Source organism: Candidozyma auris, chromosome 1 (genome assembly GCF_003013715.1).
Source record: "Candidozyma auris chromosome 1, complete sequence".
Taxonomy (NCBI): Eukaryota; Fungi; Ascomycota; class Pichiomycetes; order Serinales; family Metschnikowiaceae; genus Candidozyma; species Candidozyma auris.
The window spans coordinates 1,644,627-1,658,288 of NC_072812.1; the positions used below are offsets into that span (position 1 = coordinate 1,644,627).

The 13,662-nt window shown below is 43.4% G+C and overlaps 5 protein-coding genes across 5 annotated transcripts; 3 read left to right on the forward strand and 2 right to left on the reverse strand. All coding sequences in view use genetic code 12, as the record gives it.

Annotated features, from left to right (window-relative positions):
* Positions 1-84: 84 nt before the first annotated feature.
* On the forward strand, positions 85-1,803 carry CJI96_0000762 (uncharacterized protein; the record flags this gene model as incomplete). Its single annotated transcript, XM_029035008.2, has 1 exon — positions 85-1,803. One exon carries the CDS (start codon positions 85-87, stop codon positions 1,801-1,803), a length of 1,719 nt encoding a protein of 572 aa, XP_028890250.2.
* Positions 1,804-1,850: 47 nt separating this feature from the next.
* FYV5 (Fyv5p) lies at positions 1,851-2,426 on the reverse strand (the record flags this gene model as incomplete). The annotated part of the gene is made up of 1 exon (XM_029035009.2): positions 1,851-2,426. One exon carries the CDS (start codon positions 2,424-2,426, stop codon positions 1,851-1,853), a length of 576 nt encoding a protein of 191 aa, XP_028890251.2.
* A 413-nt stretch (positions 2,427-2,839) lies between these two features.
* CJI96_0000764 (uncharacterized protein) lies at positions 2,840-4,147 on the forward strand (the record flags this gene model as incomplete). The annotated part of the gene is made up of 1 exon (XM_029035010.2): positions 2,840-4,147. The coding sequence occupies one exon, from the start codon at positions 2,840-2,842 to the stop codon at positions 4,145-4,147; it is 1,308 nt and encodes a 435-aa protein (XP_028890252.2).
* A 204-nt stretch (positions 4,148-4,351) lies between these two features.
* YBL053 (Ybl053p) lies at positions 4,352-8,182 on the reverse strand (the record flags this gene model as incomplete). The annotated part of the gene is made up of 1 exon (XM_029035011.2): positions 4,352-8,182. One exon carries the CDS (start codon positions 8,180-8,182, stop codon positions 4,352-4,354), a length of 3,831 nt encoding a protein of 1,276 aa, XP_028890253.2.
* Positions 8,183-9,860: 1,678 nt separating this feature from the next.
* On the forward strand, positions 9,861-13,568 carry ZCF13 (Zcf13p; the record flags this gene model as incomplete). The annotated part of the gene is made up of 1 exon (XM_029035012.2): positions 9,861-13,568. One exon carries the CDS (start codon positions 9,861-9,863, stop codon positions 13,566-13,568), a length of 3,708 nt encoding a protein of 1,235 aa, XP_028890254.2.
* Between the last annotated feature and the right edge of the window lie 94 nt (positions 13,569-13,662).

A 13,662-nucleotide genomic window follows, 5' to 3' on the forward strand; every position in this document is an offset into this window, starting at 1 on the left:
GTCACATGGTTTCGGTAAGAAGATATGCACTCTTAGATCGATAAATATTCAAATGATAATAATTCTGCCACGGAGATACTATCCATGTTACGAGCCACCATCGCCAATGTATCTATGCGAGGGTTTCAGCCTCGTTTGCTAAATCAAAGCATTCTTTCGGCTCGACGCTATAGCTCCATACAAATACCAAAGCGTCGGTCTTACACCTTTCTCAAGCTTTTGGCAGTGGCTGGTCTGGCGGGAGCTCTTTTGTATGCAACTAATGAGTCTTTTCGTGAGGGCACAAAGCACGCATACTATACGACTAAACGTATTGGCGTTGTCACTATTGCGACTGCGCAGTGCTTCAATATTTATAGAAATGTCCTAGGGAAGGACTTCGATGACCCACATGAGCGCAATAAAGCGTTATCTGAGGCTCATTTAAAGGCAGCAAGAATCACTTTAAAAGCTTTAGAAAGAAACGGCGGTGTCTTTATTAAATTGGGTCAGCACGTATCTGCGTTGACCTACCTTCTTCCAAGGGAATGGACAGACACGATGATACCTCTTCAAGATAGATGTCCTAGATCCTCGATTGAGGAAATAGAAGAAATGTTCTTGGCAGATAAGGGTACTTCTCTTGACAGCATATTCAGTGAGTTTGATCCTGAGCCTGTGGGTGTGGCCTCTCTAGCTCAAGTTCATATTGCTCGCTTAAGAGATACTGGGGAAAAGGTTGCTGTGAAGGTGCAACACCCTTCACTCGCCGAGTTTGTTCCATTAGATATTTACATGACTCAAACTGTATTTGACTTGATGTACAGGGTGTTTCCCGAATACCCTATGACATGGCTTGGTGATGAAATGCAGAATTCTATTTATGTCGAGCTAGATTTCGTCAATGAAGCACAAAACGCTGAGAAAACATCCAGATATTTCAAGAAATATCAAAGGGATACAGCCTTGAGAATACCAAAGGTTATTTCCGCAGAAAAAAGGATTCTAGTGATGGAGTTTCTCTCAGGTGCTAGACTCGATGACTTGAAGTACATTAAGGAACACAACATCAACACGGCTGAAGTCTCGTCCTGTCTTTCACACATATTCAACAACATGATTTTTCTTCCTGGTGCTGGATTGCATTGTGATCCCCATGGTGGAAATCTAGCAATTCGAAGTGTTCCAAAGTCGGAGAGCAAGAATGGTCATAACTTTGAAATAATTCTCTACGACCATGGCCTCTACAGATATATTCCACTCCAAATGAAGCGTGACTATGCTCATTTATGGTTGGCTATTTTAGACAATAATATTCCCGAGATGAGACTATACGCTGAGAAAGTTGCTCTTGTTAAGGGCGATAGAAAGTTTCAAATATTTGCAGCTGCCATCACAGGGAGGGACCCCGATACCGCCTTGAACTATGATATCTCGAAGGCCAGAAGTTCCGAAGAGATTAGAAACATGCAACATCAGTTGCACTCCGAGGATGGTGTTCTTGAGGACTTGATGGATATTTTGAGTAGCATGCCTCGTATGGTGCTTCTCATTCTCAAAACAAATGATTTGACAAGAAATCTCGACGAAAATTTAAATAATCCTCTTGGCCCTGAAAGAACGTTTCTCATTTTAGCGAATTACTGCGCCAAAGTTGTTTATGAAGAGAATATCGAAAAGGTTAACAAAGCCTACAACCCTTATTCGTTCAAATGGATGTACTTTAGACTTAAGAGCTGGCTTGCATTTGAAAGAAGAAAGAGTGCGTTGTTCTTTTACGACATTTACATGCTTTTCAGTAATTTGAAGAAAGCATTGACTTGATTATTCTCATTTCATGTACATAGAATCATGCTGCTTGAAAAGTTTGTTTACTGATTGTTTCTGATCTTTTCAAGTAAATTACTTATTTTCGGTCCCATGACTGGTTGACCAGTCCTCGTTTTCTTGGAAAGACTTTCTTTTCTTTTTTCTCGCTCTTTCTGTTTCTGCTCTATCATCCGCCTCTTTTCTTGTATACGCCTTAGCTTCTCTTCTTTTTGCTGTTCCTTTCTTTCTTTCGCCAACTTAGCTCTCTCGAGAAAGTCCATCGGTCTTTTTTTCGCTGCCTCCTTCTTTGGTGGTCTTTGGGGTGGTAAAGGAGCCCGTTGCTTCACGGAAGAGCTCTGGCTAATCTCATCCTCGTCTTCACTTTCAGAATTCTCGCCTTCACTCGCCGAACTCTCGCTATCACTATTAGGACTTTCGTCCGATGATGCAGCTTCTTTGTGTCCTTTTGCATCCCTAGAATTAGCTTCTCCCTCCTTCTCAAGGAGCTTGAAATACAGCTTTCTTAATCGTGCTCTATGAACAAGAGATCTTTTGATCTCCTGATTTTTATATTCCCGTAGATCTTTATGAAATTTCTTGCCCCTAAAGGGCTTTCTTCTTTCCTGTGGTCCGGCCATGGCGAGGAGTTGACGTGATGGCGTTCGAGAAGACACAAAATTTATGCACACCCGATGGCTGTTGAGAAACGGTAGAAGTAGTAGTCTGGGGTCAAGCGTAAATTGCAAAATCTATTTCAAAATGAGACCTCCAACAGTAAGCATAGTTTACATTGATCTTTCGTTTTTGATGGCCATGATAATAGCAAATTCCACTATCGATAGTTTTTAACTTCTCGGGACGAATTTGCGTTGCACAAGGTTTCCATGCGTTCCTTACCTCGCACTATATTTGCATATTTCTCGTTGATTTTGCAACTACTAAACAATCGCAGATCAGCCAAATATAGTCTCGCTGAAAATTCAACACTCCTATTTACAAAAGTGCCTAGCAAATTACCCGCCAGATCACTAAAAATTTTCACCAAAATACAATGCCACAGCCGAACAAGTATGTTCTGCTACCACAGGAGGCTCACACTTCTCTAGATCACCCGACGGGAGACCAAGACGTCACTGAAGAAATTGCTCTTCAAGAGCTTGACGATTTGAACTCGTTAGACTACGAGGCTGATTTACAACAGCCTCCGGATCTTGAAAATGGTACCGAACAACATGAAGGAAGCGGGACTTCCAATATGAAGATGGCTTTCATGAATATGGCCAACTCGATTCTTGGAGCCGGTATCATTGGCCAGCCGTTTGCATTCAAAAATAGTGGGCTATTGGGTGGCACCATAGTGATGTTTTGCCTTACTGCTTTAATAGACTGGACTTTACGGTTAATAGTGGTTAACGCACAGCTCTCTCAGACTCGCTCATACCAAGACACGGTATCCTACTGCTATGGGAAGTGGGGTAAATTTCTTTTGCTATTTTCGATCAGCTCATTTGCCTACGGAGGATGTATGGCATTCTGCGTCATTATTGGCGACACCATTCCTCACGTTCTCATTTCGGTGCTTCCAAGTTCATGGACCGATCCGAAGACATCAATAATTGGTTGGTTTTTCGGAAGAAATGTCATAATCACCGTATTTACAGCATGCATTTCATACCCATTATCACTTAACAGAGACATATCAAAACTCGCCAAGGCGTCAGGCTTTGCTTTGTTAGGTATGCTCATCATCGTTGTTGTTACAGTTGTTCGTGGTCCAATGGTCGATGATTCGCTCAAGGCACCACTCTCAAAACTGCAATGGCTCCTTAACAAAAACGTCTTTCAAGGCATTTCGGTCATATCCTTTGCGCTTGTATGCCATCATAACACTATTTTCATCTACAACTCTTTAAAGAATGCGACGGTCTCTAAGTTTGCAAAGTTGACACACTGGGCATGCGGAATTTCTATGTGTTTCTGTCTTCTCATGGGGGTCTCAGGGTTGTTGAACTTTGGGAACAACATCAAGGGAAATATTCTTAATAATTTCAGGAGCACAGATAACTGGATAAATGCCGCAAGATTTTGTTTTGGCTTGAATATGTTGACCACTTTTCCTTTGGAACTTTTTGTGGTGAGAGATGTGCTCAAGGATATCGTCTTGGCGAGCAAGAGTGACATGTCTGCAAATGGGAGCACCGCCCACTTGGAGCTCTCTGACAAACAACATTTCATCATCACAACGATTCTCACTTTTTCATCGATGTCTGTGGCATTGTTTACATGTAATTTAGGAATGATTCTAGAGCTTATAGGTGCTACTTCGGCATCACTTATGGCGTACATTATTCCCCCTTAGTGTTACCTCAAACTTTCCTATGATCGTCTCGACTTCAAGAATGCTGATAAGAAAGAAAAAATTAAGTTTTATCTTAAGAAGTGCTCTCCTAGCATCGCGTGCACCATTTTTGGTTTTGCGGTGATGATCATTAGCTCGGTGATGACCATCTCAAATGGATTATCCTCAGAGGGTGGTTCTCACTGTGAAATAGACTAAGCAATACTAAAGAATATCGTCATTATCGTCATCAAGAAGTTTTGTCCTCTTTCTTGCCAAGTGACTACCTTTGCGGGGAGGTTCATCTTCCTCATCTTCATCTCTCAATATTCTCTTACGAGTAGACACGACTTCAGATTCTGAAGCGCTCAAGTCGTCACTTGCTGATGTAAAGGGGGTATCATCTTGCATTGCATTATCGGAATTAGGGCTGTCATCAAACTCTGCAACAACTTTGCTGGCCATATGGATAGCATCTTTGACTTGGGAGTCTGAACCAGCAGATTTGATCTTCTCCCACGACTCTTTAAATATTTCCAACTGGTCCTTTTGGATGCCGCCCGTTTCTTGTATCAATTTCCTTAGCTTTTCCTCGCTTTCGTAAAAACTCTGCACTCTTTCGTCATCCGAATCATCGTCTGAATCGTGAACAAGTTCCGCAGATTTACTAATTGCAACCATATCGTCCTCATCGTCTGAATCGAGTGATAAGTTTGGCATTCTCACTCTACTGCGGCCTCTTTTGCTCTTTTGTGGAAGTTCGTCGTCCAGCTCATCACTCAAATTCTGTCTTTGAAGATACCGTTTTGAATTCTTCCTCACCGGTCTCGCAGCATCATCCTGATGCGCATTGTCATCTTCAGGCGAATCATCTTTTTCAGGATCAAAATCTTCATCTACCTCGTATTGATCAGCGATAAATGCTTCGTTGAATTCCTTTCTTCTTGCCAAACCAATGACTTTCATCACCTGATCATTGCTTAAATTCAAGCGTGAAGCAAGCAACTCATCGTAAGGGGCTCCGAGTCTCAAGTTAGAATGGGCCTGCTCTCCGAATCTTAATTGTTCATCAGTGAATATCGTGTGGCGAATTTGATCTAGATAGGGTTCGAGGTCACCGATAGCGCCTTTGTGACGTTCGACCCACAAATCGATCAGTTGCTTCGCTTCAGCGAGGTCTTCCGCGGTAATACCTTGCTTGAGATTTGTTTCATCGTTTTGTAAGTAGGGAAGCTCAAATCCCACGACCTCTAGAAGTAACCGCAAGTATGAATCATTAATCATAAGCCTTCTATTCGCAAGAGTGAGCCGAAGTTTGAGGTTCAGAACACCAGACTTTGCAAGGTCCGCGAGCCTTGCTAGCTCGCTTGCAATGAACTTTAGCATCTTGGGTCCATTACTTTTTTTCATCATGTAGTAAACAATAATCGAGATTATCTCATCTCTCAGTTTGTCATTGTCAATGAACTCGAGCAAATCCGCCTCCCTTGGCTGTGGAGCGTCATCAGCGAAATAACTCGACCGACTGCTATGTACCATTTCTCTATTTGTTTTTGTCGCCGAAAGATCCAAGTCACCCGTGCTAAGGTAACTCTTGATTTCTAAATTCTCAAATCTGGGGAACAATAACTCTAAAGCCATCGGAAATCTATCCAAAGCTTCCTTGAACTTTTTCATATAATAGACAATGAAGTCCTCAACATGACCTCTGATGTTCGAATTTCGGGGTAGATAATGCCTTAGCCGATAAATAGTATTGATAAAGTCAAGTCGGTACAATGCAGAGAAATCCTTTCTCACAACAAACAAACGGTGAAAAAAGGAAATCCCTCTCTTGATCTCTTCGAATGAAAGATCCTCAAATTTGGAAAGGTATTGAATGTGAGTTGAAACGGTGTCACTATGAAAGAACTTTACCTCTGTATTTTTAAAATCAAGTTTCCTTTCTTGAACGATGTAACGCATCTCTGCTTCGGCATCTTCGTCATCAGAATCCCTATCGATAAGATGCCAATGCTGCTGGTCCATGTCTTTGTTGAGGCCACCCTGTCTATTAAGCTTGCTTATCCTTCTCCTTGTTTTAATAAAGAGTTTCACGTCCTCATTAGCTAAACTCTCAAAACTTTTGAGAAGAATGTGAACGGTTGATACAACCACCTTCAAATATTCTGGTGAATGTTTTGATGCTTGTTTAGGAATGTCAATTATAACATCAAGGAAGTGCTTTTGAGAAAACAATTTTCGAATGATACCCTCAGCCAACTCTCGGTCCTCATTCACATCGGCTTCAGATTCCAATTCGATCTCTCGCTGAGTGCGAGCTTTCGTGAAGATGGCATGAGCAATAAATAGCATCTCACGGAAGCATGTCATCGCTACATGAAGCGAGTCGTAATCCTTCGCGTCATGTGCTGATCTTAAGTAAGAGACCAACAAAATGAAGTTGACTTCACTCAACGCTTCTCCAACAGACCCATAGTCTAAACCATCCTCATCACCCAGAGGAGCCTTATTTTGCTGTTCATAATGAGCAAGACGTTCCCGCTTGTAACTCAAGAACCACGCGACAGTCATAAAATAAGATGCCAATTCATGTCCATCTATAGCCTCCAAAATGCCTGCTCTTCCTAAGCCATGCTCATTAGAGACGCTAGTCAAAATTTGTCCCACGAAACGAAGGACATTATTGAAGCATCCACTAAGCAAAAACTCGTTCACAAAATTCTTCAAAATAAGCTGGTTAGATAAATTGAGGATAACAGAACTTTTTGGGAAATAGCCGTTAGAATCATATTTGAAGTTCGACATTCTGTGCCATTTCTTACTTCTGTCGAGTTTGTCTAGTGTGTCGTGTGTGCTGCTAAGTGCTTCCTGACCTGAAACTGTGTAAAATCCGGTATCATCTGTGGACCTTATTGATAAAAGTGTTCCAAATCTACCATGTCTGGTTGATAACGTATTCTTCTGCAACCTCTTTCTTCTGGTTTCCTCATTTAATAAATCTTGGAGGTGTAGGCCAGCGGCACTCGAAGCAGGTGCAACCTCTGAAGCTGACCGTGCTGCGTCTTTTGCAATGGACGTCTTTGGACTCGAAGAAAACAAGGAAGTTACATCTATACCTTTCGTCAAAAGGGATAGACATTCCATCACTACCTGGCCGAACGAATCGTCCGTAAGTTCGGACAGCACAGAATGTGCAATGGATGTGAGAAAAAGAAGCACTTTGTGCTTTTCGAAGGTAGTGAGCACAAAGCTGGTATTTATGTCCTCCAAATTCATGCCATTTGGTAGATCGGAAGAATTATTAAAACCCTTCGAGCTTTTTGAAGCCGGCAATGGCTCGATGTAAAGAACATTCCTAATGAAGAATAAAATAAGACGCAAGATATTAACATCTCGAGGTTCTCTGTCTTCCCTTGGGGTAGTGAGGGCTTTCAAGCCGAGGCTAATCACAGCTTTGAGTGTGAGTCCCAGCTTGTAATTCAATATGTTGTGCTTATAAATCAATTGGGCTCGCCTAGCATTTGATCTGGCGGTATATTCATTTATCGGGCTTTTGCGATTCACGTCGATTGGCCATGTTAGCAAGACCAAGAGTTCCAATGACGCAAGCATTATTTTTTCAACAGATTTTGTGCGCTTGACCTTATCAGAGGGCTTGTACCATTGACAAAGTATTACAATCAAGTCATTTGTCACTAGGCCACAGTCAGCGCAAGCCAAAGCGACATCAAAAGAGCTGCTTTTCTCATCCACGCTTCGGATCCAGCGTTTCAAATCTTTCAAACACGCCAATGCATCATGACCCAACTTATACAAGCCCTCTTCTGTTGAATGATCGGGGCCACCCAACGCAGATACCAAAACAGAGATGTGCGCCCTAAGGACCTTGGAAGTGTAGGTTTCATGCCCCTTTAGGGTAGATGTCAAGACAGCGATTCGATCTAGTTTTGGGGAGTTGGATTCTGAAAGGCCATCCTGTTTCTCTGTATCCATGATTTCCTCCTCTGAGACGATGAAGTCGTCCAAGTCCTCGTCGTCTCTGTACTCATCCATAGTGCTGAAGAGATGTACTTGACGCGTTCGCGTTATTTACAACCCAAGTAATGGAGCGCGCAGCGAGGATCAACAGCACCATTGGGTAAGAGAGCATGTAAAAGTGACCGAAAAGCGAAACAAAATTGATTTCAGTTCGAGTACGGTATAAGGCAATTCTTAATATGAACAATTAAAGCAAAATGTGTCAAGTCCTTCTAAGTGATGTTTGAACTGTACTCTGGGTGTTAGCAAGGCCTAGATATTTGATTTCGCAGCCAAAGAACCTCATAAAGTTAATTTTCACCAGCAGAAGCTCGGGTCTTGAGCGACATGCCAAGGTAGACATTGATAAAAAAACGAAAAAAAATAAGAAAAAAAAAAAATAAACAAGAAAGAGCTTCAATGCCACAATTTAGGCGTTTTATGTACTGAACACTATTCTCTTTTCGCTTAAAGCTCTGGTGAGTTCCCTCAGCTGTCATGATGATTTGAACCTTATGACTTTCCTCAGCACGATGAAAGATTCTGTTAAGAATCTTAGAATAGAGAACTCCTCAATGTCAACCTTACCAACTTTATTTCAGTATGTGCCACACATGCCTTCGACGCTATCAGCCGCTCAGCAGCTCTGCACGGTAATAGCATTGGCCAATGACCCGCAGAGCACTAAGATTCGACCCCATTCGCTTCTCGTTTGTACCTTCCAAGTTTAAACCACCGCGAACAAAGCCGAACAAATTTAATAATGAAATTCCGCCAATACAGGCGATGGATAAGCGGGTTCAAAATAGGAAGGACCTGTTCTCTAGTTGTTTAACTTTGCAACCGATTGGTTCAGTAGTAGTACACTAAACGCAAAATTGGGTTAATCTCACAAAAGCTATGAACTGTAGCACTTGAGCCAAGCATGTAAGTTTAAAGTATCATCGAGATTTCTCGACACCTCAGAACCTAAAACCCTACGTTGACCTTCTACCAGCCGCTTTTTGCGCTTTTCCAATTGGCGCTCTTGTTTGGTTCGCGGAGTGCCTTATCGATACAGGACCCTTTCCCTGCCCGAGAGATCTTCTTTTTGGAACTCCACCAAAAAGGCGGTGGTCCTAAACATAAAAGGCGAAAAACTTTTTGCAACGACTTCACCAGAAGACAGGGCTGGCCCTTTTGGGCTTAATTGCAGTATGCTTTCCAAAAAGCGCTGCGTTAGCTTACCTTCGGCCTCCCCTCATGTGTGGCTTCCGCCTCCTCGTCTCGCGCCAGATTGTGGGCTCTGCATTTGTGGGGCAGCAGACTCCGAGAAGATCTCGAAGAACGGAACTTCAAGTTCAAAGGGAAGTAAGCTAGTTATTGCTACGATGAAAAATTCCAAAAGCAAATCTCATGTAGAGAGACTGGTGACAATTTCCCATCTTTTCTCTCATTTATCTTTTGCCCAGAACTCTCGTCTCTTTGTTTTCTGTGCGATGGGTGGGTGCTCGGTGAATAGCTTGCAAAATAACTGCACTACTGGCACCACCCTCTCGGACTGCAGCCAACCACCACCGGGGACCCTCTTCCACAAAGTCCCCTCCTCACCCCAGGCTAGTCCATCATCTTCTGTGGCACTCGGGAGAATTTTTTTTTCCTTCTTTCTTTCTTAAGAGTTTGTCTTCCTTGATCCTTTTGTTGTTTCAGTTCTTGTTACATTTTTCCTTGTACTATGAGCACATCCGACTCACGATACTCAAAACGTTTCAGAGTGCCCGTATCGTGCTCCGTGTGTCGCAAAAGAAAGTCTCGCTGTGATAGAGCCAAGCCAGTGTGTGGGAGTTGCAAAAAGAAGTCTATAGCCCACTTGTGCTCCTACGACGATGACTCCCCAGAAAGTCACCATCAGCAGCAGCAGCAGCAGCAACTCCATCAGCAGGCAGCAGCCACCTACCTCCCCGTGGGGCCCGTATTAACCAACCAGACGCTGTCTGTCATGGTGCCCAATCCTTACCCTTCAGCGCCAGCCACTCACGAATCAAGTGGGCTGAACGGCCTGTCTAAAAATATGACTTTTCACCAGAGCCAAGGACACCACAAGAGCCCGCTGATCAACTTCCAACTGCCTCAGTTACCACCTCCCCAGGGAGCACCCCAGTCTCCATTATGGGGACCTTCTCCGCATCAGTATCAACAGCAGTACTTCATTCAGACAGACCCCAATCATACCTCGCTGCCCCATCTTCCTCACCACACTCAGCTGCACGAGCACCATCGTCACTTATCAACGCTACCTTCTAATGATCAAAATACTACCCAGTCAGACATCTCTATGCCGTTTCAGCACCAACCAAATCAGCTTAACCGAAGTCTGCTGCATCAACATGATCGTTTCCCTGCTCAGACACCCGCCTTTCAGCCACCACCGTTAGCTCAGATGCCAAGTCCAAGTCGTCCTACGCATATGCCGGGTCAGCCCCTGATAACTTCGTCTACGAACTTCAATGCAAACGTGAATACCCAAATGGCCGCTGAACCTACAAAACCTCACGGTTCGCAGAGCTCATATGGGTCGGGTGGCTCAAAGGGTTCAATACCACTTCCTCCATCAATACCTGGCGTGCCAATTGGAAGTCCCAAACACCACTCACCGTCTCGTGCAGAATCCATGGAGAGCTCTGCTCCTTCTCTCTCAGGCTTGTCAGGACCTCCACTGGTCACCCTGAAAAAGCGTAAGGCGCCTGGCTCTCCATCTTTGGCATCTGCTTCCATTTTTCCTCTGGGATCTACTGCAAGCAAAGCGTCTGAGAATGCTCTGGCTATTTCAATACCAATCACTTCTACATCCACAGCATCAATCTTGGAAGGACCAGCGAGATCGCCTCAGAAAGAGAAGAATGCAATGCCATCAAATTCCTCTCGACAAGAGAAGGATTCTCCCAGAAAAGAAGCTTCTCTGACCTCCAATGAGCCTTCTCCCGATTACGTGTCTATATCTATCGGCTCCAACATACTTCAAATTGAGTTGGACGATACGATGGATTCATTTTCTGCTGCCACCAATTCTCTTCTAGTTGAGGGTGAATTATGGCAACAACAAGGTCCCTTATCCTACGTTGGTCTCACAAAAAGTGATCCATTCATCAAGTTGATCAGAAGCTTCAGTATTGAAATCTTCAAGAGTGATGAGTTCTCTCAATTCGTAAGAAGAAAGAAACCTCTCGCAGGCGATAAAAGCTCACCAGCCTCTGCCATAAGTGCAACGAGTATGGACGATACTTCTCGTTCAGAGCAGTCAGATCAGACTTTTGACAGACATTTCATCGAGGAACGTAATTCAGAGGATGAGACCGATCTATTGAGCGGAGGTGCTCTCCTCACAACCAAAATAAAGGCCGATGAAACCAACAACTCATTGCCATTCCCTGGTCCTTATTCTGAAATACCAGGAACTCTATCTATTCAAAGCTTATCTTCATCAAAGCGGAATTATTATGATTACGTGCAAGGCCAAGTAATCAGCATTCTTCCAAACAAAAGATCCTTGTACAATGCTGTTAGCCGGTATTTTAAATTTGTGGCGACATTTATTCCCATTCTTCATGAGCATACCTTCATGTCGGAAGTACGTTCTTTATTTGGTGGTGGGTTTCCTGATTTTGGAGATGGCTACTACAAGCTGTTCTTTATTCGTGATGAACAGGACCTCAATTTGACTGCTCAACTCTTGCTCATTGTAAGACTCGGATACATGTCTCTCATACCTACTGATGATTCAGATGCCGCTTTCACAAAGGAAGAAAAGCATCTCATCAAGGACATCACAAGGTTCAAGTCGGATCATTATTTGAGTATCATTAACCTTTGCATATCGGAAGAAAAAATCCAGACTAGATCGACATTCAAGATAGTCCAGAGCTTGACGTTATTATATTACTATCGTTCGGTTGCTCCAAACGATTGTCTCGGAATAAGCGGGGCCGATTCTCAGTTGCTTTTTGGCTCCATTGTCAATCATGCATTGTCTATTGGCTTGAATAGAGATCCAGTCAATTACGATAGTATCCACAGTATTTCCAAAAAAGCAGACTTTGTCAATACTTGGAGATCCCTTTGGCATTTCATTGTTAATACCGATGCAATGAGTGCAATGCTATGTGGTATAGTTCTAAAAATCCCCAGCACGGATATCAGCGATGTGGAGAATCCAAAGTTCGACAAGCACGCCAGCGAACGGGAAGAATTGTTTCACAAGACCCAGGAAATTTGCAACTCCTATCGCCGGGTTCTCAATAAGCTTACCAACCTTCGCGATAAACCAAAGGTAATTGATGTCTTACGTGAGACGAGCAACTTGGAGGGAGTGTTCCTCTCTCTCTTCGGTCAAGACTTTTTTAGAGACTACATTTGCAGCCCTGCCCCACAACATGGAGATGGGCAGGATGCCGCTGATAAGAAGAAGCGTGAAGAGTGTTTGCTCAAGGTCAGTCGCTTCCTCACCTTCATTCATTTAAGAGCAAGTCTCTCGTGCCTCTATTACCTCGTGGTTATACATTACGAAGAGAAGCTCGATAAAGATGCAAGTGCCGAGATCACTGCAGGTATCGAGCTATTCAAAATTTTTATTAGGAGCGTTGTACAATTGGTGTACATAATGTCTTACGCTCTCGACAATTCACAAGAGCTCTTTGGAAGGCATTATGATTTCATATTGACGTCTGGCATTGAAAGATGCTTAATTAAGACACATAACTTTGTCACGTCATTCTTTATTCGCTTAATCAATTATAAGAGAGCATTGGTTGTGCAACAATTCAGCAAGATGGCCAATCCCTTAGCAAGCACCACCGAGGATGATGATCTGGAGCTCGAGGCTCGTAGCGAAGTGACGGATTCATTGTTTACAATAGCAATGATTGAAGCGGAGCTTTTCGTCGGGAGCTTCTGGACCTTGAGCAAGACATACATTAATTCCTACAAGATTTACGTGATGGCTTACTTTGTGCTAAAGCAATGCATGGAAAACCCGGACAAACTCTTTGAGGGAATGGTGAACCATAAAAAATACTTCCATGATGGCACAAACTTGCTCCAGTTCTTGTCTATAGGGGAGCTCCAAAGCTTATGTAAGTTATGTGAAGAATTCCGCATCGCCAAGGTCGAGCTGATCCGAAGGCAGAAAACTCGGCCAAAAGGGGGAGCTGCGAACGCCGACGTTGACAAAGACGAGGAAGAAGGGGATAACTTTGACGCCATGTTGGCGAACCGGACAATGTATGCGAACCGCAATACGGTCAACACATACGGAGTTCTTCAAGAGAAACACATGTACCGAGATTTTGAAAAACAGGCGTTTGACGAGCAGTCCATGATTGGCAATGAAGAGTTACTCAAGCTCTTTGAGCTCTACGGCGACCTCGATGCAGTCATGGGGGTATGAACGAATTAGGCAACTCTGGCCTGCCCACCGCACATTGTTCGATTGTTCCATCATATAATAAGATTAGGTATAGTGGCGCAAATGCGCAGCGACG